Source organism: Zeus faber (genome assembly GCF_960531495.2).
Source record: "Zeus faber genome assembly, chromosome: 8".
In the NCBI taxonomy this organism is placed as follows: domain Eukaryota; kingdom Metazoa; phylum Chordata; class Actinopteri; order Zeiformes; family Zeidae; genus Zeus; species Zeus faber.
The window spans coordinates 14,292,350-14,317,322 of record NC_137195.1 but is presented as its reverse complement, the minus strand read 5'-3'; the positions used below and the strand labels follow the sequence as shown (position 1 = coordinate 14,317,322).

At 42.0% G+C, this 24,973-nt stretch overlaps 3 protein-coding genes across 6 annotated transcripts; 2 read left to right on the top strand and 1 right to left on the bottom strand.

Moving 5' to 3' along the window:
* Nucleotides 1-11,095, top strand: LOC307234073 (C-Jun-amino-terminal kinase-interacting protein 3). Of its 2 annotated transcripts, none has more exons than XM_080005647.1 (28): nt 1-124; nt 1,297-1,695; nt 1,859-2,053; nt 2,173-2,293; nt 2,434-2,504; nt 2,622-2,686; nt 2,972-3,044; nt 3,292-3,464; nt 4,214-4,503; nt 4,734-4,791; nt 4,999-5,151; nt 5,291-5,333; nt 5,445-5,572; nt 5,679-5,732; nt 6,102-6,242; nt 6,374-6,470; nt 6,640-6,726; nt 6,838-6,885; nt 6,998-7,139; nt 7,274-7,316; nt 7,494-7,574; nt 7,749-7,816; nt 7,905-8,053; nt 8,141-8,312; nt 9,032-9,145; nt 9,260-9,358; nt 9,971-10,057; nt 10,204-11,095. In XM_080005647.1, exons 2-28 carry the CDS (start codon nt 1,597-1,599, stop codon nt 10,317-10,319), a joined length of 2,967 nt encoding a protein of 988 aa, XP_079861773.1. In that variant the 5' UTR covers nt 1-124; nt 1,297-1,596; the 3' UTR covers nt 10,320-11,095. The 2 variants fall into 2 exon arrangements, with proteins under 2 accessions (XP_079861773.1, XP_079861772.1); XM_080005646.1 differs by having other exon boundaries at nt 6,338-6,470.
* A 124-nt stretch (nt 11,096-11,219) lies between these two features.
* LOC307234101 (transmembrane protein 238-like) lies at nt 11,220-13,428 on the bottom strand. Its single transcript, XM_080005693.1, has 2 exons — nt 13,360-13,428; nt 11,220-12,089 (listed from the first exon to the last, which is right to left on the bottom strand). The coding sequence occupies exon 2, from the start codon at nt 12,085-12,087 to the stop codon at nt 11,758-11,760; it is 330 nt and encodes a 109-aa protein (XP_079861819.1). The 5' UTR covers nt 12,088-12,089; nt 13,360-13,428; the 3' UTR covers nt 11,220-11,757.
* A 1,649-nt stretch (nt 13,429-15,077) lies between these two features.
* Nucleotides 15,078-19,904, top strand: ccdc106a (coiled-coil domain containing 106a). Of its 3 annotated transcripts, none has more exons than XM_080005667.1 (8): nt 15,078-15,175; nt 15,647-15,761; nt 16,367-16,465; nt 16,566-16,787; nt 16,991-17,047; nt 17,143-17,436; nt 17,543-17,713; nt 17,851-19,904. In XM_080005667.1, the coding sequence occupies exons 2-8, from the start codon at nt 15,692-15,694 to the stop codon at nt 18,165-18,167; spliced, it is 1,230 nt and encodes a 409-aa protein (XP_079861793.1). In that variant the 5' UTR covers nt 15,078-15,175; nt 15,647-15,691; the 3' UTR covers nt 18,168-19,904. The 3 variants fall into 3 exon arrangements, with proteins under 3 accessions (XP_079861793.1, XP_079861794.1, XP_079861792.1); XM_080005668.1 differs by having other exon boundaries at nt 15,647-15,776; nt 17,164-17,436; XM_080005666.1 differs by having other exon boundaries at nt 15,647-15,776.
* Nucleotides 19,905-24,973: the final 5,069 nt, after the last annotated feature.

Sequence of the window (24,973 nt, the reverse complement as noted above, 5' to 3'; positions counted from 1 at the left end):
CCTCCTTTAAACTCGCCCGTGTGTAAAGTGATATCTTGACTTTAAATGATCGACTGGAAAGTTGTGCGCTCCGACGAATAATGGACGGGATCGCCGACTGTATCCGAGCGACGTAGCCGCAAAGGTACGTTTGATGAGATCCAACTTCGGGCATTTGAGCGCGATCTGAGTGTTTTTCAGTTTGTACCGTTTTTTTAAGAAATGCGGTTAAAAGATGTGTCCTGTCCACTGTCATGAAGCTGCTCGTAGCTCAAGCACCGCGGAGCGGCTGAACACCGTTTAAAACCACCACAGCAGCGAACGGCAGAATAATACAAGCTGCTGCTGCTGCTGTCATTCAATCCGTTCTGTTCGTGCTGCTGTGTTATTTATGTTGCTGTCACCACACGAATAACAACTCCATGACATGGAGCTGCGGAGCGACCGATCAATAAAGACATTTTGAAACGTAAACGTGGACCTTTTTAAAAGTCATAATTTTAATGTATCCTGTACATATAAATCACATTGTTCATATACTGTATAAATAATTAGTATTATTTTTATTTATTCGTTTGTTTATTTATTTATTTATTTATTTATTTATTTATTTATTTATTTATTTATTTAAAGACTGTTTAGGTGTCTTTTTTTTTTTTGGTCCGTACAACAATGTACCATCCCTTACCAAGACAAATCCCCTATAAATGAAAAATGGAATTGGCTGAATAAACACATTGTGATTCTAACCCCCTTCACATGCAATTTCTTAGATGTGCTGTGCCCCCCCCCCCCCCCCTATGTACAGTAGAGTGTGGGCTTTGGCCCTGTAAGCCAGAGAAAGTGCAGCACGAGCAGAACATGTTACTGAAGGGTGGAAAAGTGAAGGAAAGCAGGAAATTGAGTGTGCACAGGCAGCAAGGTGTGACCTGTGTGTGTGTGTGTGTGTGTGTGTGTGTGTGTGTGTGTGTGTGTGTGTGTGTGTGTGTGTGTGTGTGTGTGTGAGTGAGAGTGAGAGTGAGTGTGTGTGAGAGTGTGCCTCTTGTCTGCCCAACCGTGGAAGTTGCTTAAGCTTCCACCGTGAAGATAGAATTCTGTCGGTTTTAAGCGATTGTAATGCTTCATCTCTAACAAGTGGTGTTTTTCATCGACCGCTGAGCTCCGAATGAGCACGCTTTCCCTGCATTTCACAATTTAAACCGAATTAGACGGATGTTTGAGCTTCGCGAAAAAAAAACAACAAACCCATCTGATATGAAGAAACTCACCGTTAACTTTTGATTTCAGTCTTCTTTTTTTCTCTCTTTGGTTTTTCAGAATGGACACTGTGGCCGCCTCCACAATCAGCAGTGCAGAAATGTCTGAGTGGTCACTAGGGGCAGCTTGCCTGTTGGCTGTAGCCGCAAATGGCCCATAATGTAGAGCGATGGTAGAAAGAAAGTAGTCAAACTGTTTGAGTCAAGAAGAGTAGTTATATTAACTGGATCGGTATTTATAGAGAAGAGGAAGTACTGTACTTGTTTAAGCCAGCCCATACTATTATAAGCTCGTTCAGCTTTTGGTTTTGAGTCAGCAAAACTTGATAGTGAAAATAAACTGTACATAGTAAACTGTGAAATGGAGTATAGTGAGAGTATTCTGTGTGGAGCCGGGGAGCTTGAGCTGGATCCTGATATCGTCAGTGAGGAAGCGGGGAAGCTGTATTCAGAGCTGCAGGTAATGCAGGTCTTAAACCCTCTTTTTTCTTCCAGTGATGATAATGTTGTCGAGCTTATATTGTAGCTTTTTTTTTTTTTTTAATGTCATAGAATGGACAATACCGTTCCCCATAACTCTGACTCACAAGAAATATCCCTTCTTCTGCTCCGATCCCTCCCAGGCGGTGGTCGAGACTCACGGTGCGGGCGTGGTGGAGTCGCTGGTTCCCATACTGGTGTGGGTCCTGGAGGGACTGGCCGACAGCAGAGCCAAGCTGAGGGAGAGGGAGGATGAGGCGGAGAGGGAGAGAGGAGAGAGAGAGCGGCTCCTGGAGAGATACCAAGCGGAGAAAGCGCTGCGGAGGGAGTGTCAGGAGGTGGGATGCGGTGGGGTTTCCAGTGACATTTGTGCGGCTTATTATTATTATTATTATTATTTCTGTTGAAGCTGTGGACCACAAAACTGTGCTATTATTATTTTTTTTACCTTTTCCAGAAGTATCTAGAACTAGATGACCAGATTGAGCAGGACAGGAGGGCCTTACGGGCGAGGGAGAAGGAGCGAGAGCGGCGAGAAAGGGAGTTGGAGAAGAAGGCAAGGGGGCAAGCTGACCAGTGTGAGTAAAGAGGGTTCAGTCCGTGTCTCACTCCTTTTTAAAAAAAATATATATTTTTTTTATTTTTAAGAGCAATTTGACAATTTATTCTTTTGTAAAAGGCATCCAGTAATGCCATATTTGTTTGGCCTTTCCTGCAGTGGTGGCCTTGGAGGACCAGAAAGCGAGTCTGGGCAGAGAGCTGAGTACACTGAGGCTCAACCACAACAAGGTGAGTTTGCACTGTTTTAATCCTTTTATTATAAATGTTCAACAGCTTCTCTCACCCTCCGTGTGTGTCTATTATTCTCACGATATCTCTCTTTGTCGTTGTCATTCTTTCTTTTAGCTGACGCTTACTTATCGGGAGTTGCAGGAAAGGAAAAAAGATTCTGAAAGAGAGTCTCCCTTAAGGTGGTTCATTGCCTTTTTTAACGCTTGGTTTTATGCCCACATGTTATTGTAGAAGATTAATCGCCATTTAAAAACTGTAGTTATAATGTATTTTGTATGTGTCTAGATCTGGATAATGTGGAAAATAGCCCTTTTTTTGTTCTGTTTTGATTCCTTCATGCCAACCTTCACGAAACAGATAGTTGCTCTAAACAAAAGGAAAAATTATATTGCTATTGAGATTGTTTTAACAGATTATGTTTAAGGATCTGAACAATTATTTTGTATCTTCCACACGGTCTTTAGAAACTCTGCGCATCCCAAGAGTTCAGAACTTCCATCATCCCACATCTTGTCAGAATCCATTGTTAACGATAAAGTAAGTAGTCGTGTGTGTGTGTGTGTGTGTGTGTGTGTGTGTGTGTGTGTGTGTGTGTGTGTGTGTGTGTGTGTGTGTGTGTGTGTGTGTGTGTGTGTGTGTGTGTGTGTGTGTGTGTGTGTGTGTGTGTGTGTGCGTGTGTGTGTGCGTGCGTGCGTGCGTGCGTGCGTGCGTGCGTGTGTTTTATTTTTTGCATATTCACTAGACCATCTAGCCTGAATATGGATTTTAATGTTCCTTTCACCAGACAATCATAAAATCAGAATTGCACTCTGATTCCACCTTTTTGGAAGAACCTGCAGCCAAGGGAGCGAATGCTATTGATATTGCAGGAAAGTCTTCTACGGATCCCTCCTTTATTAATGACATCATCAGCTCCACCCCTGAGCTGTCCCAGTTCCACAGCCTGTTTGATGCCCGGTAAGAGGCTGTGGATGTTGATATGTAGTCTGTAATGTGGGGCTGTTGGCTGGACCTTTAAAAAGTCTCTTTAAAATGTCTTCAATTCAGTTTTACAAATATTAGGCCGTAAAAGTCATAATCTTATTATTTTTATGATAATAACCTTAATTTCAGCGTAACCATTTTATCTTTACATTTGTGATGTTTTAAAATACAAAGCCTACTGCTGAATCTCATGCTTGAGAGAGAGAGGATTTGTTTAAAAAACACTGTTACATTTTGTTCATCAGGTCTTAAAGAGTATTTCATTGAACTGGCTGATACAAGGATGTAAAACATCATATGCAACTCATGACTTTGTGGCAGCTAAATTTAAAGCAAGCCACGTCTCCTACCTAAAAAAAACCAAAACGTGTCGCTCGTCTAAAACGGTCTAGTTTGAAGTGTCATCGATCCTAAAATATCATCCAGCATCTGTGAATCCCCAAAGTTCCCCTTGAGTGTAACGAGTGTAACCATAAGTTGACATGACATGACATGACATGTCTGTTGTCTGATAAACAGGACCACATACAGACCCGAGACAGATCATTTATCATTTATATGTCAAACTGTTAACGTGATTTTTTTTGTCTATGTAAATCTATTGAAATGTGAAAATGGCGTTATTGTGGCTGCAAACCTAATTTCCCAATCAACATTCATCAGCACGAACCACATCTTCATCTCTGCTCGTCTTACTTTTGCCGTTTTGCCCCCATCACTAGTACTCCAGATAAAAGCAGTCTGAGTGAGCCTTCAGGAGACAGGTCCAAGACCAGCCTGGAGGAGGAGTTGAAGGAGGCGTCTGTGAAGGGGGCGGAAAAGAAGCCCGTGAGAGAGGACGGCAGGGATCGAGAGAAGCGGGATAGAGAGGATGAGAATCATCATGATGATGATGATGACGATGACGATAGCATGGAGTGGGAGCTGCGGAACACCGACTCTCTGTTCTCCGAATTGTCCGAGTTGAGTCGGGATTACGTGGAGAGCGTCGACCACGGAGCCAGTGTCAGAGGTGAAATAACGCGAAAAGTGCCACAAATATGCAAGGTTTATCCCTCTAATAAAGAGTAAAAAAAAAAATGCAAGGTTTCAAGTTTTTTGTTTGTAGCACAATTTTGCAAAAGTATTTATTTATCTTGTTTGCCTTCACCACTTTTGCAATAATAGTGAAGTAATAGAAGCCGTGGATAGAATGCATCTTGTTTGTTGAACAATTTGTGTTTTTTGTCATTGTTTACCCAGGCAGCACCGACCAGTTTGAGGAGATTCTTTCTCAACACGAGGAACTGAAACGCACCCAGTGAGTGTTTATTTTATTATGTTACTCTAACCTTGTATTGACTTCCCGCTACGAGAATCTCATACGATTCCCTGCACAATTTTGGCCTAACAATTCCCTTGGTGCAAACCTGAAAGCATAACAAAAAAAAAAAAAAAGACCTTTGAGCTTTATCGGCGTCAAAAATGCAATTGTGTTGCTTATCTTTTTCTTTCTCCATTTCCTCAGCGAGTTAGTGGACGCAGCCCGGAAGGCTCTGATATCTCGGGTGGAGGAGTTAACCAACGACCGATCGGCTCTTAAACTGGAATTGGCCTCATTTAGAGAAAGCGTCTCTCGTTTGGAAAACAGGTTGAAGGAGATGGAGCAGGAAACCAAGAGGTACGCAAGATGGCTCTGGATGTTTGTCCATCTCGATGTTGCTTGTTTACATTAAATGGTGTTTATCAAACCCGCTCCGATCTTCTATTGGCTGATGTTATTTCTTAACATAAATTGGGGATGTTAACTCTGTTCACAGGCTACGGAAAGATCTGGAAGCGTGCCAGTCTGAGGACCCCGATGTAAGAAATTAACTATGACTCATTAATTTTGGAATGGTATTATCATAGTGGCAAAGTTGTGGTTTAATGACTTTAGCCCTTTTTAGTAAGAGGTTTCTTTTTTTCCTTCAGGCCTCTCTGCCCACCTCCATGCGCCGCTTCTCCCGCTCTGAAATGGCCCGTGTGGTCATGGAAAAAAATCAGTATAAGGAGCGTCTGTTTGAGCTGCAGGAAGCCGTTCGACGCAACGAGACCTTCCGGTGACTTTGCCTTTTCCGCACATCTGAGTTTTAAAATGAAAACAATTATAAGGAAGATCAAATGTGTTTTTTTTGTTTTTTTTTCTCTTCCCTTATGTGTTGTTAGAGCCACGAAAGACGAGAAGATAACAGAGGAGAAAAGGACGAGCGTATGGAGAAGGTGAATAATAAATGCCGTTCAGTTCAGTTCGGGCTCTGAACCCTGAAAGGTTGTATAAACGGCAACGGGTTTTCTGACTTCCTGGAAGGGAACTTTTTCGCCTGGCAGTGAACCAAGGCCTCAAGCGACGAGAGGAGATGGCCAGACATGGCGCTACGGATCCGGGGCCAAGACGTTAAGAAAACGAATCGATGGCCAATTCCGTGTTTGTTACACATACTAAGTTGAATGAATAAATGAAATACTGAAAGACAGTTGAGCAAAGTGAGGAATGATATTTTGCAGTCATACAGTATGTATGATTTATGTAGTATGATGAAACCAGCTGGGGGAAGTTGAGTTTTTATTGTACTTTTTTTTGCACTTTAGGTTCAACAAGTTCATTGGCCTGGCCAAGGACCCTCTCATACCTCACCGTGCCCCTGGATTCCCTCGACCGACGTCCCCGGCGCTTGGCCGCTCTCCTTCCGGGTCTCCACTGCTGCGGGCCGTGGGTCAGACTCACACCGAGTAAGAAGCTGCTAGTCAGTAGTTCGACAGCATCGTTTGTGACCAGAATGGCATCCGTATCAATAAGTTTAATGCTGGAGCCGCTGTTGTTCTAGATCTGTGTCTCCCGCTGCTCTCTCCCCCCGTGTCAGGAGGAGGGAACTGTACAGAGAGATTCGCTCTCACATTTGGGAATCTCTGGGAAAACGGCAGATCAATGGATGGAGCATGCCGCTGTCTCACACACAGGTAGCTCACAGACACTGCTCACACTGTTGCTACGGGGCCTCGGGTCCTTTTCTTTCAGCCCGAGGCGCAATCTCTCTCCTCAGTATGCATGCCCAGAACATAAACATTTCCAGATTTTCTTGAGCCGGTCAGTATGACATTGTGGGGATTCTACTTTGTTTTTTTGCAGGAGTCTCTTGAGCCCACCCCTGAGCCTAAAGATGTTCCCGTGCTAGTGCAGCTCCGACTGCTGGATCAGAGAGTCTCCACGGCTAAGGTTGGTTTTACTCCACTGTGTTGACCACAGTTAGGCAACCTGAATTCCTAAAGAAGGCGTACAAGCCTTTTCATCAGGCCTGTGTTCTGATGATGTGATTTTTCTCTTCAGCTGAACTGTGCCATTGCAGTCACACCTGAAATCTCAGGAGAGCCTGCGGTAAGTACAGTACAGTAAATTATACAGCAGCACAGAACCATAGCCACCAATTTAAGAACGACTTGTTTCACGCCATTTATCCTTCCGTGCTCCACCTTTCCTTATCTGCCAGTGCTCCGTGTGGGTGGTGTCTGGCCTCGGCTCGTCCAGTGACATCACAGTGATTGACCCGGCCCGGTCCAACACGGTGCTGGACCAGTTCAGCCTGCCGCCCACCTCCCCTGCCCTCTGCATCTGTGCCGTGCCTCCCATGGGTAAGTGTGCAATACATGCTATATGTGCAACATACCTGATGGGTTTTGTGTAGGAATAACTCCAAAGCACACACTATTGGTCGGTACAATTCTCTGAAAATTCCCTTTTTGATTTGGAGAGTTTTCCTTCTCAGGTGACACCACTGGAACAGTGTGGATTGGAACTCAGGAAGGAAGGTAGCGCCTGCTGAATCAGCCCACTTGAAAAGACATAACACACAGTCGTGGATGCAGAGGCTTTCTCACAAAATGTCCATTTCACCCACATCATTTTTTTTTTCTCTAATTTTGCCCTTGAATACTGCGTTAAAATTGTATTAATATTGAACCTTTGTCTTTCTTTCTCTGTCCCAGTGTGCTGGTCCATCCGGCGTCAGCAGGAAAAAGGCGCTGCATGCAGTCCATCTCTCTCTCAGAGGGCATTCATTCACTCACGTGAGATCAGAATTTGTTTTTCCTCGAACCTTCTAGGAATAGTGATGTATTACTAATTATAGAAATTATCTTTTATAGTGTTGGGTGAGGCTATTTACAATATATCCTTCATTTAAAAATGTACACAAATTAAAAAATGTGACTTTCATTTCTGAACCTATTTCAATCCTCTAGATATTCCAAAGATCAGGTCATCGCGGGCTTAGCTAATGGGGCGTTGGCTTTTTTCTCCTGCAATTCGGGTAACGACTTTCTTTCTTATTTCAGTCATTATCTTCACATTCATTGCAAATGATGAATTGATGCAATACCAAATTGATTGTTTGACAGGAGGCTGGGATCTACCATCGCACAGGGTGATGTCCCTTGGATCGAGCCCTTTGCAGCCCATTCGCTGTTGCCTCGCGAAAGCCGGGCGACTGTGGGTCGGATACTGGAACCGGGTCCACGTGGTTGACACCGAGAGCCTGAAAGTTGAGGTGAGGAGGGGGAGAAGGGGAGAGATAACAAAACATGGATAACTCTGTGTTCTGCGTCAAGCCTCACTAGTCTCCATTATTCTACAGCAAACCATCTCGGTGTCTGAGCGCAGCGAGCAGCAGGTCCGCTTCCTGTGCGCTGGCGGCAGCGGCGTGTGGGCGTCCTGCCGCCTTGACCCAGTACTCAGGTTGTTTGACTGGTCAACTGGAAGACCTCTGCAGCAGCTGGATATGACTCCTCTGGTCACCAAGGCACTAGGTTGGTGTAGGCATTTTATTTTTATTAATTTATTTATATTGATGGCAATTTAGATGGTTAATGGAAAATATACGAGTTCAGCATGTACAGGGGGGTGGTGGACAAAATAAAATAAAAAAACAGCTGTGTATAATCATCAAGGACTTGCTAAGGAGCAGTGCCACACTTTGCCTTGGTAACGTCTGTAATCCTTCTTGGAATGCTGCCATGCTGAATAAGTCTTGAGCTGAGCAAAGTGGGATATTGCACCATTCTTTTTCAAAGAAAAGCCTTTAGGTTCTTTGACGGATGGAAGAGAGGAAATCCAAATATGCAATATAAATCTTAAATAATTCTTCTGACAGTTTTCAATACACATTAGTAATAGTCTAGATATGAATTTAAATGTGAAAGGACATACTCAGCTTTACACGCTCCTTTTATTTATTTCAAATAGCACTGTCATAATGTCATGTTCCATCATTGTGCTTCATTTAAATGATTGGCATAATTCCCATGGCTTGAGGTTTTCATTAAAAACTAAGTGGGGAAAACAGTTCAGCAAGGTGGACGACCCATGCACACTGCAAAAATTGAGACAATGAAATCAGTCAGGGTTCCTCTGACAGATTTCCTCCGTTTATAATGTATGTCCAGTATTTGCTGAAGAAGTTGAATATTTCTGTCCATTTGTGATGTGACTTTGTCCTGTTCCTGTTTTACTCACTGGTTCATTTTAGGGCAAGCTTTCCTGGCACTCTCATCTCTTCAGATCTCCACTCTCACCATAATCTCCAGTCGTCTTTGGGTGGGCATGGGAAGCGGCGCCATTTTTTCTATCCCATTATCAATCAGTGAGTTTTATTTGATTTATTTTTTATTTTTTTATTTTTCCACTTGTGTACTTGTGTTGTATATCATGAAATATGCACTAAATTACTCATTATTATAACAATGACTTCCCACAGCATCAGAGTCTGTTTCCATCCCATACTGCTCCCTGGCAGCCGCCCAGTTGTGTTACCACGGCCACAGACAAGCTGTCAAGTTCATCATCATTGCACCGGGTACGCACTGACGGAGACAACCTGAACACCTTCTTAAAAGGCTTCTTAAGCTGCTTTCACACATGCACTGCAACCCTGAAATTATCCCAACATTGCCCGCATGAGCTGTATTTGTGAACGCAGATACCTGAATCATTTGACCCGGAATTGACCCAGCCAGCACCTGTGTACAAAGTCTGCGTAATGTCCCATCGAACAGTATGTGTGAACAGAGCAGGTAATTGTCCGGCTCATTGGGCGAGCAAAACAAAAAAAATGCCCAATTACTGATAAGTCGGTAGCCTTGTCCACCATCTTGGATTTGCTGTAAAACTCTGCAGCGTCATTGTGTCACGTCCTGCCTCCTGTACGCTCTACCCAGGGTCCACCCCTCGTCTAAACCATTATTATTATTATTATTATTATTATTATTGTTATTATTATTATTTTTTTCCAGGTAGTGTAAACACGTCTGACACAGACTACTGTATCTCCGTTTTTTTGCTGCATGTGAGAAAGGGTAACTCCGGATAATCAGGTCCGGAGTGCATGTGTGAACGCAGCTTAAGATTCATCCTATGAGCTGCATATTCAGGTTGTTTGTTCTCGCATCCTGATGAGCTTCTTCCACAGACTGTTTGAACACCTCGACTGGCGGCAGCAACGTTACCTCTCAGCTCATCCTCAGTGGAGGAGAGGGCTACATCAATTTCCGAATCGGTGTGTGGAAGGATTGCAGATTCCCTTAAATTCATTATGTTTATAACATGGCTATCAGCTCAGCCTCATTTCCTGTTTTTTATCTTTTGCTTAAGTTAAAAAAAAAACTAAAAAAAAAACCTTTACTCCTCCGCTCCCTCTTCCAGGAGATGATGCGAGTGATGGATCGCCCGATTCCCCCCAAACACCTCAGAGGTCGGAACGCAGTCACATGATCATCTGGCAGAGTCCAACACCTCCTCTTCCCAGTTCTATGCTCTGACACGACAGACTGCACTAGCTCAGATCTGGAGTGAATGATATGGAAAAGGACTAAACTAAGCTGAGATGGTATATGCTGCACACATGTATATAAAGAGGGGGAAAAAAACAAAGTCTCCTCATTTAATCTGATTGTCCTTATATTTATTACACCACGAGTGTGTACGTGTGTACGTGAGTATGTGTGTACGTGTGTACGTGTGTACTGTGTTTTCTTCAGTGCATGCTTTCATGGTTAAATCACATTTGACCATTCAGCTTCAATGTGTGCCTTAATCTTAATTGCAGTCTCTGACAAACTGATTCCTTTTACTATTTGCGTCACACAAGTGTGATAAATATATATTTTTTACGCATAATTCTTTAATTTTTTTTTTTTTTTCCTTCCCTTTTTTTAATCCCGTTAGAGAACACGACATAACAACTCATCAACACTTACTTCTAATAAAAACAATAAATAAATGAAACTCTTCTTCCAGTTAAAACATGTACCTAAGTGTAGGTTGGTGGTAAAGCTGCTGTGTAATTCTGCTAACATTAACTCTTAAATGGAGCAGGTGGTTTTCTCGACTCCTCCACCAGTGTTGCATGGTGACCGGTGAGGCTCATTTGATGTGGGCTTTGCTTTCGTGTTTGCATGTTGTAAGGTTGTACATACCTGCTATGCAACTCTGTGTGTGTGTGTGTGTGTGTGTGTGTGTGTGTGTGTGTGTGTGTGTGTGTGTGTGTGTGTGTGTGTGTGTGTGTGTGTGTGTGTGTGTGTGTGTGTGTGTGTGTGTGTGTGTGTGTAAATATTCCCCTCAAACGTATTCTAAATGAAACAAGACAGTTTTCCCTCCAAATTTATATTTTCTTAATCATCTTTTTTCTTTTTGCATTGTTCAGTTTGTCGATGTTATGAAATGCACGTGGTGTTTGGTTTTTAAGTTGGTGCGTATTTATTCGGATTAAGAATGTCTTAAGAAATCCCGAAAAGATTTGATGTGTCAACATGAGAAACCGCCTTCAATATGCGCTCACGTCGTGACTGGATAAGTATGAACTCCAATCTGTGTCCTCTTGGAAAGACAATCAGCTGATTGACCATTGTTTTCGTAAATCGGATCCATTTTTATTAAAGAAAATATATGGAACTGTTCGTGTCTCACCATGGCGCTGTCAACTGAAAACAGGACAACGGAGGATGTCGGAAGCATCATTTTGATCTAAATGCTATGAATATGTACTTTGTACATTACAAAACTGTGCAATTGAAAAAGCCCACAAAGTTACTGTTGCGTACACCATGCATTACAAACTCACTGGGAACGCGTGTAAACCGACAGTTTGTGAAGATATTAAAGAATGTCTGTGCTGTCACCGCCGGGGGGGCAGTTTGGTCTGAACGGTGAGGGCTCCACCTTAGTCTGCAGTGCCTCTCCGGCCTGTTCCTCCGGTCCTCAGGATGGGCTGCTTTGAGTTCTGGGGAGCCGAATTCTGCGGCTCAGGGAGCGAGCGATGCGGTCGAAAGCGCCGCCCACGGCTCCGCCCAGCTCCTTTTTGGAGGTCAGGCCTTCTATGTTGCCACTGTACCACATGACCCAGCCCCCCAGGGAGAGCAGCACCAGCAGGGCCCCCGAGTACACCAGGAAGTCCCCAAAGTCCTTCCCCTGGATCTCCAGGGGAGCGAAGACCCCCAGCAGCAGGGATACCACGCCCAGCAGATCCATCAGCACAGCGAACACCAGGGCCAGCTTGCAGTGGGACAGGCCGTCATACTTGGGGGCCATGGCTGAATGTTTGAAAGAAGGACAGACACAGAGTTTAATAGGATATAAGGATTTTATTTTACTTCTTGAGTTTCTCACATGTTACTTCACTATTCTGATTATTCGAGTACACTCCAATCTTTTTTTTTCTTTTATCCATTCCAAAAAGTTTGCACAAGCAACGGTACAGGCATCCACAATAGTGGATTGTTGTTACTTTCAGAACTGTTTTTAACGTGAACTTTTTAATGTGTGTAAACATATATGATACACATTTCAATTAATATATATAGTATAATTTAGCTATTGTTTTTGTTAATATGGCTGTGCTAAGAAGAATTATGTATATTTCTATTTCTATATTAAACATTTTTATATGTATTAACACCTTGTCCACTACATTTTTCAGAATCTATTCATAAAAGTTAAACTTTAGTTGAGAAACTGATGCCACACCTGTGTTGTGCATAGTTCCAGTACTCCAGCACCGTAGTATCTCCAGTAATAAGAACACATTGAAATGTATATAGATACAAAATACAAATACATGCCCATTGAATGTTTCTAAATAAATTACAAATTACTTGTGTGAGAAAATGTATTGAATTAAAATACATAAAGTCACCTGCCATCAACCATCATTACAGTATCTCTGTCACTGAGGGGATCAAGCGAGCCCAAAACAAGTGTCTTGCATAAACAAAAATAATTATCTATAAAAACTTTTCCTTTCTCTTATTTAAACAAACATGTTCAACACTTTTTGATCCATTTCCTTTTAGCTGTTTTTGAGGACAACTCGTTTTTTGTGGTATTTCACGGCTTCATTTTGTAATTGCACATTCGCCCATACATGCGTACAGTAGATGCAGGTCTCAAAGCGTGCAGTGATTAGGGATAGGCGTCATCCGAAGCTCAAAGGTGACACATGCACCAGGTTGTTTTTGATGCATCGAGCAAGTTGTGACCCGCTTCAAGTCACGTTACACACACACCAAGTGGAACAGTCCCAGGCACCAAAAAGAGTTACAACAAGAAATATAAGCAGAATATAAATAGATGATATCCTTATTTCATTGGCGGACACTGAAAGTAATTTAAGTATTTACTATGGTCGAATGTCTCTAGATATAAATTACATCTTTATTATTTTTTTACTCGTATCAAATAAAAATAACAAAATAGCCCAAACTAATTCAAACACATACTTCAAATACATGTCAGTGAAAAAACGCCGTCTCTGGGAGTAATAAACCAGGTGCAATAAAACATCATACAAGAGAAAACACTTACTATTCAGATGTCTCAGTGCATTGAACAATACAATGTTCACAGAGAAAGGTGTTCCGTGAATGTTTCCACCGCCCGTACTGTACTGACAGACAGACAGATAGACAGCTCTCCACCTGTTTTACCTGTTTTACCTGTTACCTGCAGCACGTTGCCAGGCCAGGAATGCAATAATCAACTGACAGACAGACAGACAGACAGACAGACAGACAAACAGACAGACAGACAGGCAGGCAGACAGACAGACAGCTGTTCTACCTGTTACCTGCAGCACGTTGCCAGGCCAGGACCACAACGACATCAGTTTGTATGTAAGCCACTGGTCCCGAATGGTCTCACAATAATAAACAGACAGATAGACAGACAGACAGTCAGATCCATAGACGGACAGACAGTCAGATCCATAGACGGACAGACAGATAGATTGATAGACGGACAGACAGACAGACAGACAGGCAGGCAGACAGACAGACAGACAGACAGACAGACAGACAGACAGACAGACAGGCAGACAGACAGACAGCTGTTCTACCTGTTACCTGCAGCACGTTGCCAGGCCAGGACCACAACGACATCAGTTTGTATGTAAGCCACTGGTCCCGAATGGTCTCACAATAATAAACAGACAGACAGACAGACAGTCAGATCCATAGACGGACAGACAGATAGAGTGATAGATGGACAGACAGACAGGCAGGCAGACAGACAGACAGCTGTTCTACCTGTTACCTGCAGCACGTTGCCAGGCCAGGACCACAACGACATCAGTTTGTATGTAAGCCACTGGTCCCGAATGGTCTCACAATAATAAACAGACAGATAGACAGACAGACAGTCAGATCCATAGACGGACAGACAGTCAGATCCATAGACGGACAGACAGATAGATTGATAGACGGACAGACATACAGACAGGCAGGCAGACAGACAGACAGACAGACAGACAGACAGACAGGCAGACAGACAGACAGCTGTTCTACCTGTTACCTGCAGCACGTTGCCAGGCCAGGACCACAACGACATCAGTTTGTATGTAAGCCACTGGTCCCGAATGGTCTCACAATAATAAACAGACAGACAGACAGACAGACAGACAGACAGTCAGATCCATAGACGGACAGACAGATAGATTGATAGACGGACAGACAGACAGGCAGGCAGACAGACAGACAGCTGTTCTACCTGTTACCTGCAGCACGTTGCCAGGCCAGGACCACAACAACATCAGTTTGTATTTAAGCCACTGGTCCCGAATGGGCTCACAATAATAAACAGACAGACAGACAGACAGACAGACAGACAGACAGACAGACAGATCCATAGACGGACAGACAGATAGATTGATAGACGGACAGACAGACAGACAGATTGATGGACAGACAGAGGGACAGGCAGACGGACAGATTGACAGAAAGAGAGATAGATAAAATATAGGAATCTGACAATATGCACTAAACCTCTGGATCAGATAAAATAATAATAAATAACAATAATAATAATAATAATAATAATAATAATAATAATAATAATAATAATAATAATAATAATAACACTACAATGCATACACGTGTGTTCTCGTGTTGTGTATTATACTTTAAATAAACCAAAACAGTCCTTGATTTAGGGCGTGGCTTGCATCAGGTCCCCGTGGCAAACGGAAATGACGTCATCGTTGAACAAAAAAATAAAAAAAGTGATAATTGTTATTGTTAGCTTGTTAGCTCCGTTTCTAGCATGTAGCTATTCCGTGAATAGGGCTATGACGGAGTAATAACAGCGTATTACATGTGAACGGTCCAGTTATTACAACTGTAAAACGGTACGTAGCGCGTATTTGTCAGAAATAATCACGGCACCAAGTTCCAGTTGTTGGATTGGAATAAAAAAACAAATGTTCGGCAAGATTGTGATTATGTTTTTATTCGCAGCCAAATTCTTGCTAATATTACGATGGTGCTAACGTTAGCTGGGATCGGATAGCAAGAATAATACATGCTACTACCAGTATATAATTACCATAAATTGAGTCGTCTATTTCCCCATATTACTTCACTTCCTTCTCAACTTCGTGGTCGTGTAACACAGTTACAATATGGGTTTGCTGCCCTAAAATAACGTTATTTTCGAGAAGTTAAAGTAAGAGGATGACTGGAATGTGTTTTCCACCGCTCACGAACACTTCATCTTCATGTGACGCGCTACAGTGGTGGTCTGTCGGTTATGATAACACTTATAGAGGACTTGTCACTTTTTGGAATGTTAACCAACGAGTTACTTTCCACCCGAATAGGTTCTCTTTCCAAAGTTTGGGCAGCGACGGAGGGAAGGGACGGAGATGGAGGACGGCAACAGGAGCGATGCTGCCCCCACCTCCAAGACCCACACGGCCTCCATCCACCTGCAGAGTAAGAGATTCCCAGGTGTACTTCGTTTTGTTCTTTTGTAAAAAGATACCGACGGAAGGATCTGTCTCACAATTCACAATTTTTTTTAAATTATGTAATTACTTTTATTTGCAAAATGTGTTACACAACACAAGTAAGATATTTATTTTATTTGTGTTTCTGTTTTTTGGGGTTTTTTTTGCATTTAAATATGTTAATGCAGACGTGTGGATTGTATTTATTCTAAATCTTTTTCATTTGTATTTTTTATTGATTTATTTTTGTTTATTTTATACAAGTGTTTGCTCTTAAGTGATTACCATTTACAAAACAATAGCATAGGCTGTGTTAGTGATTTTTTTGATCGATCCAGTCCCTGATGTATATATACTGTAAATATATCCTGATTAAAAAAAACAAAACAGCTAGAAATGTTGCGGAGCAAAAAGTATAGATATTTGTTTTGAAATATAGTGGAGTAAAAGTCAAAAGTCTCTGAAAATGAATATACTAAAGCATAAGAGTAAGAGATACTTGAAAAATCTATTCGAGTACAGTAACAAAGTACTAGTTCTTTGTTACTTTTCACCACTGCCCTTAACTTTTGTGCGCAATCTCATCTTCAGCTCCGAAAAACGAGGACACCTATGAGATATCCATCCCCTATGAGGAGAGCAACTTTGAGCAACAAGCGTTTTTCAACCAAAGTGATCAGAATTTTGACGGTAAATATCAAAATCAGCCACTTTATTTATTTATTTACAATATTTCTCCCAAAACATAGCCAGTGATTCCCCAAATTTAACATGCAACTGTCCTCCTCAGAGTCCACTCCCACATCTGGTCCGTCTCCTGCGAACAACTCCTACATGCTGATCACCAACCTGCGCACCCAGCTGCAGATCTCCCTGGAGAAGAACTCGTGGCTCCAGAAGCGAATCGAGGACCTGGAGGAGGAGAGGGACTTCCTGCGCTGCCAGCTGGACCGCTTCATTTTCTCCACTAAGAGCCAGGGACAGGGAGAGAATCAGAGCCACTATAGCAATGGTATGAAAATAAGATCAACACAGTGATCATTTACTATGGAACACTTGCATTTCAGCGCTTAGTAAAATGCATCGTAAAGGCGGAAATTTCCATCGGGTTCTTTGCTCACTGTAAACAGCCAGCTGACATCCGATTCAAAATAAATATTTTTACAGATATCAGAGTGGAAGAGCCCCTTTTTTAAATGGTTTTCCTCATTGTAGGTTATGAGCCCAGACGATTCAATTGGAGGGCTAGACGAGAGGAAGATCGCCCTGTTGGTAAACGAGTATTTGTTTGCAAATGACAGAATTCTGCCGTCACAGCTTAATAAGGTTCATACTTGCTGAGTTTAGCTGCTTTATTGTTTGCACAGCCTTTTTCTCTCACCTTGCAGATCAACAGAAGTCTGATTCGCAGCAATTCCCCACACACCAGTTCATCCAGCGAAGGACCATTACTCCTGCGAGGATTTCCTCCAAAAATTGTGTTTCCAGCCCGATAGCTAATCAGCTTGCCTCCATGAGTGCATTATTCAACTCTGCATCTTCTCAGGCCCATTTGCCTGCTCATAGCAGCACCAGTACCACGGCGAGTGGAAGCAGTGTCAGTAACAACAATAGCAGGCCCACCATGAGTGAAATGAGCGCACGGGCCAACATAGGCCAAGGTGAGACTATTTGAATGGCATTTGTATTCCCCAATTTAGTGAGCAGAATTCTGTTTTACAGTTTATAATCTTTTAAGTCACAAGATCGCTCTGCCTTTTTCCTCAGAATCGCTCTCAATATTGGGAGAATCTGATGTGTACCTGGAGCAAGACAGTGTATACCTGGATGAGGGGGATCTGATATCAGCAGAGGATGTATTGCCCGACTCCATAAACAGTAATGGACACCCAGTGAAGAGGAGGAGGCTTTTCCAAGCCCACAGGGAGCGGCAACGAGGTGAGACGACGAAACAAATTGTGAAAATAGATATTCTTTCCTAAAATGAAAAAAATAAGTAAATGTATGCCATTGGAGACAAAATCTTCATTTTCAGTAATAGTTCATTGTTGTCGATCCTGACTTTTGCGCTCCAGTAAAAGATGCGGCTGGAGTGCTCTTTCGCTACAAGAAGATCCTACTGACCTACCAGCGACTGAAGAATATGTCTAAAGCGTTCCAGATCCACGGTGTTGACCGTAACACAGTGGCCTCCACAACACCTATCGCCGAGATGCTGCTTGTGGCCCCGGAGAAGGTTGCCGAGGTCGGCGAATTCGATCCGTCCAAGGAGAAGCTGTTGGACTACGCCCGGCGGTGCTACATCGCCCTCGATGAGGAGACGCTCAGCAGGGTTCAGGCCCTGAAGAAAAATAACCTGCTGCTGCCAATCTCCTACAGGTTCAGACACTGAAGTGGGGGGCAGCTCTCTCCAGAAGACATTGGGTGGTGGGTAAAAGCAAGAACATTCAAGCTCTGCTCCAGCGGCAAACCTCACCTTTTAGTTGTATTGATGTCCAAGGGCCTTTAGTGTTATTTTTCCTCCGCAGTGTCTTGGATGAGGCTAAATTGAGGTTCAGATCCGAGCAAACACCCCCTTTGAAACCTCGTTTTCATTGGAACATTTGAAAGTACTTTTACTGTTAACACAAAACCCTCATCAGCACATATTAAGTATTTTAAGCCCTGAATGAGGGAGTGCCTGCTGCAGCTGAAAAGGCAAAAATGAGTGAAAATTAAAAATAAATATAAAAATGTAAAGGTGTAAGTTGGAACATAGCATATCTTTGTGATTCAGAATCTGTTGTGAGAGATCTGTCGACAGGGTTGTCTTCATTATAAATGCTGAAGGTTTCTATATACTATACATATACTGTATGTATATACAGTATTTATATATGTATATATGTGTATATATATACATATATATATATATATACACATACATACTGTATATGTATAAGCAACATTCCATTGAGTGGTAAGTCTTTAGGATGCCGTTGTCTTTCCTTTCATTTTGTGAATGGCAGGATAGTCATTAATTTTATTATTTGCCTAAAGGATTTATAAAAAAGAATTTCAGTTATATTATCTGTGTATGTTTAAATTATGTTGCAGTTCAGACATTCTATTATATCTATAAAATTATGGCAATGTGTTTTTTTTTTTTTATCAAAGATGTTAAATATAGTGTTTCCTTTTATATTTGTGCTTGTTTCTTTAGACCCTCAATTCGTTTTGTGTTTGCATTGTGGCTAGGAATGTTTGTTCTCTTATTTAATAATCATGTACATACATCACATACGTACATCACGACACGAGCAAGGAAAATGTCAGGCATTTGTGGTAGAAACATACATACTGTATGAAGACTGGCTGCATTTCATATTGTCTTAATTCCATTTTTGTGATTGCCTCTTGAGTGGATTCATTGAAGGTAATGAGTCGTGGAGCAAAGTATCTTATTTTCAACATTTCTCAAGGTTAAAGACAAGTATGACCCTCTTTAAGAGGATTCAACTGCTGTGACTACAAGTAGGGGTGGGGCACTGGTATAAGATATCAGATGTTTGCCCATCCATCAGCATACAATACAAAAATATGCACAACATATGCACACGTCAGACAAGCAAATTTTAGATTCTGTTTTTCTTATTTTTGGCACATAGAAGCATGTAAGATGCCACTAATGTGGGTAATTGATGATAATTATCAATCATTATGTTCTAATTTTCTACCATTCACTAAAAAACTGGATCACCATTTGGCATTGGCCACCACTGCAACCCTTCCAGTTTCTCCAGGGAGAGGGTCGAATTTCATAGCCCAGTAGTTTCCCAGGGTGAAAATTAGTTGAAGAAATGTTTTTCTATCTATTCGTTATCATGACCTGCTGCACAAAGCCAGCCAACGACAATTTGATCAGAAGAAAAAACACCCAACATTCGATACCATTCGATACACCAGTATGCCATTCTAATTTATTCAGGGGCTGAGGCTGTTACTTTGATCGCCCAGACATGGCTGCACCTCAGTTTGAAAAATGTATGCATTGTAAAGATAAATGGATTGTTAAATTTCAATAAAAGTAGTTACGTTAAGAGTTTTGTTGAAGTTTACTGCTTTGTAATAAATACGTGTTTTAACTTTACATTGCACTGGATGTTGGTTGATTATTTTGTGATTTTCATGCATAAAAAGTCACAAGAATGTCAAAGTCGGAAATCTGTAATGGGTGAGGAATTCCAGAACCTTACTTGAGTTGTACCTTTTTTTGATTGCATGAAAATGGAAGGGTCAAGGAGATTGGTTGCAGTTGTAAGTGACAATGTTGATGCCCAACACCCATGTTGTCATCATACTGCACTTATATGTCAAAAACATAATCTTCTAGTACATTGCTTAATAAAACAGTTGATATTTCAGACATCCAAATTAATCATAACTGACGTTCCATTAAGCTGAGCGGTTCCAGTAAATGGAACTGATTGTAATAATATGGTCTTCAATGCCTCATTACAAACACGTTATACAAGCACTTTGGTGTTCTGTGGTTTATGTGCAGTTCAGATTCATGAATATTTTCAAAGACATACTGTATCATAATGTATGGAGTTGTAAACTGTAAGCTGGCAGTTATTTAGTGAGATGTGTTTTTATTAAAACCGTTGAAAGAGTGCACAAAGAGCTTTTAATCTACATCAATTTGCCAAAATGCAGGAGAAAGTAGGAAAATCTGTGGAACATGATTTTCTCTACTTCAGTCACACTCCCCTGAATTTGATACCCACAGGACAGACAACCCGGTAGCACGCTTTCTCGTGCTCATAGCCACATAAATGAACCTATCGCATCGTGTCCTGGAGCACGACTGTCCAATTTATTTATTTTTCCGTGCTAGACACAACAAAATTCAAACCCATTCATTTTAATGAGAGCATTTCTGCTTTTTCGTGAACGGCATTTAAAATAATGAATTTCAATTGGGAGATGTTCTTGGACTTACGTGCATACAGTGCACATTCAGACCCCAAAAGATGTTTGCGGTCTGTGTCCTATATGCCTTGTGGAACATCATCTGCAAAAAAGAGATCCCCCTGTATTATAGTTCACTTTTGAAAATGAATCATTGCATAACAGGAGACTGATCACAGTACCCTGCAGAATCCCATTATCCACTGTATATCTGCCAGATAAATCATCACCTATTAATTGCATAGTTCTCCCATCAAGGTAAGTATTTGATCCAATTGAATTGCTTACCCTCTAATTCCCTCAAGTCTAACTTAATTAAAAGACTTAGTTTCCACATCAGACCATATGCTTTTAAGAAGAAAATACATTTTGCACATCTCCTGTTCTCTCTCTGTTATCTCTGCATATGTAACATCTAAATGCCTTGGGAATTAAAGCTCTAAAAAAACAACTCTAACCCACTAACCCTCAGAACTATTTCCTAGGGAATACCTCTGCATCCAACTCTATATAGATTGTTTCAGTGTTGTTCTTCCCAGCTCTTTTCTTTTGTAACTATATTTACTATTGGTAAATCACATTTGAGGTTGCCCTTGGTCCCTCCCAAGCCAGTGAACCCGGACTATGACACAGGCCTATTTGTCTGGCTGCTCCTCCACTGTGAGTCCCCTGAACTATGCCCACCAGGCTTAGTTTAGGGGACCAGAGGGTCCTGACTGGTGTGCTATAACCTTGTGGATGGTTTCGGCCAGCGATTCATGAAATTTCCCACTTTTTGCCCAAGAGGGGAAAATAGGTTGCGGCTGAGAAATGTCAATTTTGACACAGATTTTTTTTATCACACACACACACACGCACACACACACACACACACACAGAGCTGGCCACAACACAAACACAACACAAACGAATGGTCACATGCGGCCAGCACACTTGTAAATTTCTCCAGTCTAGATAGCGGCACGCCCGAAGGGGCGGGAGCCCTATTGCTATTGTTAATGAAAACTGACATCAGTAGTCAATGGATCTTATGGATCCGCCGCACTCGCAGCAAAGATAAATAAAATATGTATTCAGGGTCCCGATGCTGCCGTCCAAGTTTCATCCTGATCTGTCCATTATTGTGGAATCATTTTGTAAAAAACTGAAATTTGTATCATCGCCACAACGCACAAGGATGGGCATATGACGGCTCGCACAGGTAAGATGATAGCATGCAGTCTAGTTGGTCAACCACCCTGTCCTCACAGAGATGGCGATACGTGCAGATGGTACTGGCGTCAGAACTTCAAGGATGTCGAGGATCCGACAAACCTACAGACAATCTGAATAAGATTTGTAATCGGGGCAGTTCAAACATTGCATCGTTCAAGTTTAATACAGATCGGTTCATTGGATTTTTATGGATGGAGTTTGTGATCAACAATCATTACCTCAGCAAGCTGGCGCAACGCACAGTGTGCATGCGCAAGTTTTCGGAGTGCACAGATCACGTCACAGATATTGTTGCAATTGGTCTAACTAAAATAATGTAAGATAAAAACTCTTAACCATACAAAGTTACTAAATGACAGGTATAATTTTATTACTATTAACCTTTATTATGTTGGAAAAATTAAGTTAAAGTATTACCAGAAGACAATTGGATTAAACAAAGTGCAACGTATTAAATGCCATAAATATATATGCTTCTGAGGACATTTGACATGCACCAATGTAGGCTTTACAAAATAAAAACCCAATAGCAATACTGTCCGAATTTATAGACACTCTAGAGATATCAATTCTGTATATACAAACTTCCTGAATTCTAATTACTGGTAACAACCATAAGAAATTACATAATAAAAGGAACATGTACTTATTATATATGTGTTTTGAAATATTTGTATTCCTTGATTGCCTGGGTTCCCTCCCAGATGCCTAAAATTTGTTACAATTACAACAAAAATGTTTAGCGCACTAAACACAATTTATTTCATTATATATCCACTACAGTTGAAGTCAGTTAAACCATTTATATTAGTTTATTTTTTATCGATTTATAAAATACATTCTGATTATGGTGAAGGCAGTTTTCTGTTGATTTTCCACCCACAGCCACAGCCACAAACACTGTTACACTGTTACACGGTAACCAGGCCGGAACGAAAGAACTCCTGCAGTCACAAAACAAACAGAGAGCCAAAGCACACTCATCCATTGAACTTTAATAGAGGGCCGGATACCCTGGACCCCGCGTATTGCTGCCTGCAGCTAAATTTATTACTACCATTTATTTTGCAAGTCATTTTTTTATCCTCACTTAACTGTGTACTACAGAGCCCCTAAGGGGACATGTGCAAACAAAATGCAGATTTTTTTTAAAACTTTAGGTATTTTAGCACGCGCGAGAGAGAACGTGCCATCTATTTGGTGCTTTGAGCGCCTGACTACGTAACTAATAATGGGCATATACTTGGCAAAATTGTATACGTTTATTCTAAGTTTGTGTATTCATTGTCACCCCCCTGCAAAAATACATAAAGATCAAATATTCAACACATCTACTGCCCTACTTCCTCTAACATTCTTCTTCGTGGGTGTTTGACGGCAGCTACCAGCTTGTATCCTTGGTGTTACATTACTGCCATCTTCTGGAGTTAGTTGACTCCAACCGTGTCAGATCTTTCTTGTCCATCCTGTTCACTTAAGAAAGCTGACCAGACGCTTCCTGCCGTGTCCAGTTCCACCACATTGCCGTGTGCCCTTTAACCCCACTCCTGTTGGTGCTGATCTTTCCATTCCCTCCATCGAATCATTTTGCTCTGAAGTATATTTCCTGCAACTAACAAGTACACGTTCCACTGTTTCTGGTACCTGACGGAGTTCACATACAGTAGTCCAGTTGGATGCTTCCCTATAATGTGGAGAGTCCCGTTCAGGTTACTATGTCCTATTCTTAGTCCGGCCATTGCCACCTCCTCTTTTCTATTTCCTCCACTTCCCTGTTTCTCTCAATACCCACTCCATTTTTAAGGGCATTTAAAGTCAAAGTAAAAGTGTTTTATTTACCACATGCACAGTATAACACAGGGTCATTCTCAACAGTGAAATTCTTGTGACAAGGCAAGCCACAACTATGTAGAAGGCACTGATTTTTGTTTTTTCAAAGAAGCTATTCAATTGTTAAAAATAAAAAAGCCTACAGCATAAAAAAAATATGCATAATAAAAAGAAAACCACAATAACAGAATATTAGCAGCAGTTTTGGGGAATGTAAATGCAAAAATGGGGAATATGTCATATTATGATGGTTGTGGACAAGAGGGATAATAAGAATAGAAGTATTAAATATTATAATATAAAGTGGAGGTGTGTCGATGATTATGTACACTAGAATGGGTCATTTACATTGAATGTACAATTGACCAGAGCATCTGTAGAATTGTTCATGTGTCATCAATATGATTAGCAGCTTGGTATTGCTGTTTAAGGAGCCTGATGGCCCGGGGATAAAAACTGTTTGTGAGTTTGGTTGTCTGTGCCCGAATGCTCCAGTCACATCTACCAGACGGCAGCAACGTCAACAGTCCATAGCCAGGGTGGCTGAAGTCATATATGATTTTCCGTGCTCTCCTAAGGCATCGTATGTGGTAGATGCCTTGCAGAGGGGAGCTGGCAGCTAATGAGCCGCGCACTCCGCTGTCTTCACCACCCTGCGGCGGGCCAGCAGTGATCGGCAGCCGTACAATGTAGTAATGCAGCCAGAGCGTGCACCTGTAGAAGTTGGTGAGTTTTGGCAGAGACGCCAAACTTCTTGAGTCTCCTCAGGAAGTATAGGAGCTTTTGTGCAGTTTTTACCGTTGAGTCCACTTGCCCGGCCCGGTTGAGGTCCTCTTTGATGAACACACCGAGGAACTTGAAGCAGACTCTCTCCACTTCAGCTCCATCGTTGTGAATGGATGCATGCATGACCCCTCCCCTGCTGCTTCCGGAAGTCCACCCATCATCTCTTTGGTCTTGCAGACGTTGACAGAGATTGGTGTCCTGGCACCATGTCGCCAAGACGCTGATCTCATCTCATCGTTGTTGGAGATGAAACCCAGGATGGTGGCGTCTTCTGCAAACTTGAGGATGCTGTTGGCGCTGCGTGTGGCCACACAGTCAAGCGTGAAGAGGACGTACAGGAGGGGACTCAGTACGCAGCCCTGAGGGGCTCCAGTGCTCAGGGTCAGTGCAGAGGAGGTGGGGTTACCCATTCTC

Coding starts and splice junctions, on each gene's coding strand:
- LOC307234073 (XM_080005646.1), top strand. CDS start 1,597: ATGGAGTATAGTGAGAGTATTCTGTGTGGAGCCGGGGAGCTTGAGCTG. Junction 5,334..5,444: donor GCCAGTCTGAGGACCCCGAT/GTAAGAAATTAA, acceptor TTTTTCCTTCAG/GCCTCTCTGCCCACCTCCAT. Junction 7,575..7,748: donor GAGGGCATTCATTCACTCAC/GTGAGATCAGAA, acceptor TCAATCCTCTAG/ATATTCCAAAGATCAGGTCA.
- LOC307234101 (XM_080005693.1), bottom strand. CDS start 12,087: ATGGCCCCCAAGTATGACGGCCTGTCCCACTGCAAGCTGGCCCTGGTG.
- ccdc106a (XM_080005666.1), top strand. CDS start 15,692: ATGGAGGACGGCAACAGGAGCGATGCTGCCCCCACCTCCAAGACCCAC. Junction 16,788..16,990: donor TCAGAGCCACTATAGCAATG/GTATGAAAATAA, acceptor TCCTCATTGTAG/GTTATGAGCCCAGACGATTC. Junction 17,437..17,542: donor ACGGGCCAACATAGGCCAAG/GTGAGACTATTT, acceptor CTTTTTCCTCAG/AATCGCTCTCAATATTGGGA.